Here is a 7,465-nt window from a genome sequence, read left to right on the forward strand (position 1 = left end):
GCCTGGAGCAGCAGTGTTTAACTTAAGATGTGCATCAGGGGTTATTCACTTTTACATTCATTCCCAAGCCTGGCCTGTGTCCCCATAAGAGACAACTATAGGAAACAGCTGGTTTAATGCTCCTGGTCCCACCCACCTCCAGGGTATGATTTGGCTCACAACAACCTACCTGTGCATTGTAAGATGGCATCCACTGAGATGTCAGCCAAGACAAGGAGGTTCTTGTTGTTTGGAAGAATGCAAGTCCTGACATTGAGTTTCTTCTCAGCCAGAGTAGCTTCTAGTTGGCCCAGCCCCATTTGGTTTGAACAGAGGGTCTGCTGCAGTGGCATTCATTTTCCTTTATTCTCCTGTCACTCAAGAGTAAACCCAAAGCTTGTATAGTAGACAAGCATCCTGTCTCTGAACTGCACTTCCAGAACTCCACAGCCATTCTTACACTTTGAACATATCAGGCTCTCCTGAGACATTTACAAGGAAAACCCAGATTCCATAATTTTGGTTCCTTAGATAGGGGTGGGTCACTGAAAATCAGTTTCTTGGGAAGAGTGATGGTCTGTTAACTTTAGTTAGCTTCTGAGAGCCTGGTAAAGAGGTTCACAAATACTGTGTTTTCAACAGAAGGCCAGGGCCTCCATGCTGCAGAAGGCCTATCGTTGGCCTTCTACCAAAGCTCCTGGGCATGATTAAGCCTTCCAGTGGATTTGTGCATATACAGCCCTTTCGAAATCATACTCAGTACCCCAAAATTCCCTGTCCAAGTGCCCACTTACAGTCCCTGTGTAGGCCTTCCTCATCATAACCCAGTGCCCATTTCTTAGTGCAAGAGATAGGTAAGGAGCAGCTTCAATCTTACAACATTGTCTCTTACCTTTGTTTCTTTATGGTTTGGTATGTCAGCAGTTCTCAAAGAGGCATTAGGCATCAGCTTTGATGTTAAGAAACTGAATACTCAGCCCATTGTTAATTTTCTGTAGTTACATCATCTGATACAGAGCTCTACAACATACGTTTTGTTAGGGCAAAGGAAAACCACAGCTTTCCAAACAACTGAGAAGTTGTGGTTCTTCTGCCACGCCCCTCCTCTGTAACAGCCAGGAAAGACGGAAGACACGTGTTCCATAATATTTCCTCAGAGGGATCTGGGGAAAAAAAGAGAAAGGAAGAGATTAACTGACTGAACCCAAAACTCAGAGCTATAAATCATGTGTTGCAATATAGAGATGGGATGTTGCATCAGAGCATGGCGGTTGTAATGGAGCTCTGGGCAGCACACCCTGAGAAGTTGTGGTGTTCTGTGCCTTTTTGCTGAAGATTTGGTGCTGAGTTTAAGTTCCCTCTGTTGTGCCAAGGGGCAACATGTTACTTCAGTTTCCTGGTCCCTCTGTATACTTTTTCTTCTCTTGCTGTAAGATGGGGGTGTTTCTTTATAGCTGAAAGAATAGCTGGGCCAGATAATTCCTGTACCCAGCCCAGTGTCCCTTCTTCTGTTGTTACATGCAAACAGGGAATTTCTTCCTGGAAGTCTCATCAGGAGAGCCAGGAGGCAGCATGGCAAGGCTGCGATGGCTTTTTTTCTAAGAGCCGTTAGTTTTGAAAGTGTTTTAACACTTCCTGCCTATTTCACATTGCCTTTCTCAAGATTTGAAAGATAGTGACTAGGAGTTTGTTGAGAACAAGGATAAATGTTGGTAGAAGTGATGAAGGTAGGAACGTGAAGTGTATCTTAGCATGCCCTTTAATCCTCAAGATATTTGGTGGCTATTTCATTGTTTTTGTTCTTCTGCTTTGTTTGTTTGTTTGTTTGTTTTTCAAGACAGAGTTTCTCTGTGTAGCTTTGTAGACCAGGCTGGCCTTGAATTCACAGAGAACCACCACCTGGCTTTGCTTTTTTTTATTTTTTTGTTAAAAAAAATTTTTTTTTTAAATAGGGAAAAAAAGACAGTATGCAGGACAGATGAAAGAATGTCAAAATTAACATTATATTTGCAGCATAAATTCTCAAGGGCAAGATTAGTATCCAAATATATAGTAAGGGTGTTTGTGCCCATGGTTGTGCTAAGTGTGGGCTTTGATGGAATTTAAGCAAAGAAGCAGCTAACCTCTGCTTTGGGGGAATGTAGTGTAGAGTTAGAAGAGCTAACAGTTTCCCAACACTGAACTCAAGATGGCTTTTTACCTTTTCTTTTTTACCTGAAAATCTCTATGGAGAGAACAGAAGTCTGGTTGCTAAAGAAGAAAGGGGAAAAAACTACATCCTTGAGAGTCCAGTCCCGCCCTGCTTCCTGAAGTGCAGCAGAGAGAAGCAGAAATGATACACACAGTGGCCATTTGTGCCCCAGATTTGACTTGAGTGTCAGTGTGTGTCAGCCTTTGTAATTAGAGACAGTCTCATATATTGCAGGCGGGCCTCAAATTTATTATGTAGTTGAGAATAACATTAAAACTCCAGATCCTCCTGCCTCCACTGCCCAGTGCTACGATTACCAGGTGCATGCACCACCAAGCCTGGCTTATGTGGTATGGGGGTAGAACACACAGCTTTGTGTGTGCTGGGGAAGCTCTCAGCCAACTGAGCTATATCACCCAAATCACCCACGATCCCAAAATTTAATGATTTCTGAATCATTTTTATAATTTCGGAATTATGGTAAAATGCTTTCAAGAGAGTGTGTGTAATAGTGATGGGTGTTATCTTTGAGTTTGTACCTTCTAGAAATACAGCCGATAGGCTGGCAAACTGATACGCCACCTGTGATTCACCTCAGAGTAAACCAGGGACGGAACAGTATGTTTTATAATGCAGCCAGACCGTCTGTGCTGTGTGTGGAAATCAGGTGATATATAAATGGAGTTCATATTATCTTTAGTACAGTAAAGTTTTAGTTGAAATTGAAACTCTGCTATACCTGTGAAACCTTAGCAGGTTCCTCTCAAGTTTCCATTTCTTAATCTGTAGGGTGAGAACAATAAAAATCTAGTACATAGATTTTTTTTTTCTAGTACAGTTAGTTAAAATGAGTTATGTTCCATTGGAATGGATTCAAAATCATTATGTCGGTAAGTAAAAAGATCAAGACATCATCTTCCTTGAATACAAATTATACTCTTTTTTATATCTAATAATCTGGATTTTGTTTTCAATAGCTCAGGTGCCTAAAAGGCCAGAGGAACTTCTCCAGCCAGCCACCTTTTGATGGAATCCACATCGTCAGCCATTTGATAGGAGATGATGACTCGTTCCACTCATCAGATGAAGATTTTATAGATAGTTCCTTACAGGAAAGTGGCCTTGCTTTTCCTTTGCACAGAAAACCTGGCTCTACATCTCTGAATCCTGCGTTGGCAGATGGTAGTGAGAGTGAAACAGAAGATGGCTTACTAGTAACTCAAAGGAGTGGGGCTCCAAAGGAACAGCCCCCACAAAGAGAGCCCTATTCAACTACTGTCTGACCAACTGCCAGTCACTGTGACAGCCTGGAGGGCCTTAGGGCAGCAGTCACATGAAGAGAGTTTGGGGGCCATCCCTCTGTCCTGTGTACATATATGTCTGATTTTTATAGCCTCATATGACTGTCTTTGCCAAATGTTTGTTGAATTTCCATTGCCATGGTAGACTGGAATATGCTAATTGGTAAATGGGGTTCTAACAGTATTACAAAATATTAATTTTTCTTATTTAGAAAATACTACTATGTCTAAATGTAAGAACCATTTTAAAATTCAGGACTATGGGAAATTGGATTTTCTTTAAACAAAACTGCTCTTGTGCAATATTTTATCCTCATTGAACAAACTGTACATTTGTGTTTATCAATTTGTTTCCAAGGTGGCTGCTGTCTCTAGACATTTGACCAAAACATAGAGGTGATTTAACTTGTGTTTTGAGGATAATTTTTTCTTCCCTAAAATTTCAGCAGGTCATTGAAGATTGTCAAACACAAACAACTTTTTTTTCTGTATAATTTCTAAATTATTGTCTGCTCTGAAAGGTTTTTTGTTTCAGTTTTTAAATTTTATGTGTATCATACTTGTGTGTGTTAGTCAGAATAGTAGCAGGTTAACTGCAGATGTATTTTCTGTACATACTTATAAATCTCTGTCACCCAGCATTGACATCCTCTTACATGAGGAACATTGACAGTGACTGCTTTCAGCATTCCAACAGGACTTCTGTAAATAGCAGGTTAAAAGAAAACTAAACTCAGACCAGACACTACTGTTGTAGCTGCTGTAGTAACCTTTACTCAGCACTCCACACTTGCAGTCTCATGACCGATCTCTGTTCAGACACTACTGGCAAAGCCCTTTATTCCATCTGTGACCAATGAGCTTATGAGCTTCACGATTAAAGAGAGGACAACACATGTTATTTCATGCTAATCTATTTAATACGATTTAGCACTAGGTAAGTTCCGAGATGCATAGCAAATATATATGGGGGGGGGGGGAATCTGAGAATTGTGTTTAAATTCTCTAGTTTCTAACTGACAGATAAAGCCATAAGAGCCCTTTCTTCTTAGTTGTTGCTTTGTATTTATACTTTTTCTCTAGAAAACTGAATGCTTGTTATTTGTAAGTTGAGAAACAATGCTTGCCCGTGGAAAGGTTGCCAGCCTGTGATGACTGGATGTTTTCCATGTCATTTTTTGTTAGTAGCCTGAGCCATAGAGGAAGATAAAATGTAGTATGTGTGGAAATACATTTTTGTACAGAATATTGCATAAAGAAAAATATTTAACAAAATGGAGAAGAAACAAAAGTAGTTTTCTTTCTAAAATTATGTAACACCTTATGCTGCATTGTGAGCTAGGCTTTCCCAGCAAGGGTGGCCTAGCTTGGAAACATGCCTTCTGCATCCGGAGCACCCACTAAGTTTATCTATAATTACAAGCTAGTTACTTAGCAGGTTATTAATTCAGATCTCTCTCTAGACTTCTAAAGGTCTATCTGAGTTTTTCAGCTCCCTGCTCTCTGGCAATGTTACTTAAATAATTTTCATTTAAATCAGTTTTCTAAGTATCTCCTTTAGATGAGTGTTCTTTAGCATTTGCAGTCAAGTCTCAATAAGAGTCGATGACAGCACTGCCAGAGACTAGTCCAAAGGTTCTCCATTGTGGTCCAGTACTGTTGTCCAAGAGGCTGTCAGTAGCCCAGTGAAGGAAGAGGGCTTGTAGCCCTGTTTTGTTCTTTGTGTGTGTGTGTGTGTGTGTGTGTGTGTGTGTGTGTGTGGTTTTTGTGTGTGTGGGTGGGTGGGTGGGTGTGTGTGTTTAACCTAGACCCTCTTCATCAAGAAACCTCAGTGGGGCTAGAAGGATAGCAAGACCCTGTGTTCAGTCCCAAGCACCACCAAAAGACAGGCAAGCCCAGAGAATTTCCTAGGATGTCTTCTGGTTTGGAACTAGGTGTAAAAGAACCCTGGTCATTAAATCTCAATTCATTGATGCTCTTCTGATTTGTATAGTAGAAAATTAGAAGCAACATCCATTCAAGGTCTGTGAGTCAAGCCAGATGCAGTGGTGCATACCTACAGTTCCAGCTACTTGGGAAGCTTGAGGCAGGAAGGTCACTTGAAAAGGGCACCAGCTTGGGTAACATAGTAACATTTTGTCTTAAATTTTTTATTTTTTTAATTCATGTACACCTTAGACATAAATCTTTGTATGTGCTAGGGTTCAGTAGGATACTGTGCCCTGAACTGGCTCCATTTCATTAAAATTGATATAAACATACTGTTGAAGACCTTGAAGCGTTGGATGTGTCCTACTGATGAATTTTATTTCATTGAGGAGTTGAAGGATGTTTTGTGGGAGTAAACATGAGATGACATTACAGAAAACGTTGCAGTCTTGGGATAGCAACCTTTCTGGTACCCTTGCCACTCCAGGTGACATAGAAAGACTAGTCTGCAAGCCTAGACAATAGGATCAAGAAGCACTTCAACAGAATCCCCCCCCCCCTTACTGGGGATAGAACCCAGGGTTTTACATACGGTGGGCAAGCTCTCTACCCCTGAGCCACCCCTAAGTCTGACTTATCAAAATCAAAATCAGTGCATACATTTTTTTATGGAAAAATGAGGCCAAAGAGAATGTTTTGTACGACTTCTACTTTGATTCTTGTTGTTTGGATTTTTTTGTTTTGGTTTGTTTTTATATTGTTTGGCCAATTGGCTGATACTCAGCATTTGCCCATTGATTGAAACATCATATCCCAGCTATCTGGCCGTTTATGTTGGAAAAAAGCCTTTCCCAGCCATTAGCACAGTGCAGCTTGTTCATTTCCAGCCAGTGCCTTTGATTGAAAATAACGTCTGCTGCTATTGAAGTATGTTACTCCTGGCATCATAAGAAGTCATTTGGTTCCTCATCTACCATTTGCATAATGCACTATAATATTAAAGTTTTTAAAAATTAAGGATATCAATTATGTTTTTGTAAGCTTTTCATGGCTAGCGTGGTTATTGGACATTGGTGGCCAACATTTGTAGAATCAATAATTTCCTTACTAAAGCAATGAGTTTTTAGCCTGAAAGTTTATTAATTAATTTAAAAGTTTATAAATTAATTTAAAATTAATTTCTTTTTAATTCTAAGGTTAGTCAAAATTTGTGATTGAAAGTAGGGTAGATGCTATTTAAAATCCAAATTTTTACATTACTTCCATGGATCTGTATACCTCTTCACTTCAGAGAAGAGAAAACACAGAGATACATTGGACATGCAAAGTTATAAATTTCATTGTATTTCATTGTACCGTTGTTTTTTTTATTGTAACACTGTATGATAACCTAAAATGTTTACTTGTGCCTTTGCTTTAAATAATTAAAGTTTCTTGTTTTACAAGACTTTAATTCCTTAAATTATTCATTTTAAGAGGGGAAGGGAGGGTCAAAGAACTATTGAAGAACATTTGGCCACAGAGAAGATTGGTGCTGCTGAGGTCTCTGTCCCACAGTGGGGTTGTCATATCCATCTGCTCTACATACAGAGTGCCAAGAAGTCTGGGTGAGTTTGACGTCTAGTAGATATTTTCAGTTTCATAGACAGCCAGATGTCTAGACTTGTTTCCTTCCTGAACATGGTGTTTGTTTTAATTATTAGTGGCAGTTATTTTCATCACAAATGTAATTTAGGTTATTGAAAACATCACCAATGGATTTAGTAATACATTCAAATATGTGGTTTTAAATATCACACAGAATGTGTTTCGTGACCACTGCAGTGTTAATGTGTGTCAGTTTCATTAATTCAGAAGCAGCAATGTGCTATTGTGGCACTTTAATGAAGATACGTGAAGTTTACAAGAGTTACAATCCATGGTTCTCTACCTAGGAACTGTTAGCATTTAGATTGTGATCCTTGTTGCAGGACACCCTGCATACTGTAAGATGTTTGCAGTATCCGCAGCCTCAACCCACTAGATGCCAGTATCACCCACACCTGCAGTTGAGGCAGGTCATCCC

At 39.7% G+C, this 7,465-nt stretch overlaps 1 protein-coding gene across 1 annotated transcript in view; it reads left to right on the plus strand.

The window, feature by feature from the left end:
• Window positions 1-4,329, plus strand: part of LOC127229351 (EVI5-like protein) — a 106,390-nt gene extending 102,061 nt beyond the window's left edge. Inside the window, 1 exon segment of the mRNA XM_051194468.1 lies at window positions 3,148-4,329. Coding sequence (XP_051050425.1) covers window positions 3,148-3,453 — 306 coding nt within the window. The 3' untranslated portion in view covers window positions 3,454-4,329.
• The last annotated feature ends 3,136 nt before the right edge of the window (window positions 4,330-7,465 follow it).

This window comes from Phodopus roborovskii, unplaced genomic scaffold, assembly GCF_943737965.1.
Source record: "Phodopus roborovskii unplaced genomic scaffold, PHOROB, whole genome shotgun sequence".
Lineage (NCBI taxonomy): Eukaryota > Metazoa > Chordata > Mammalia > Rodentia > Cricetidae > Phodopus > Phodopus roborovskii.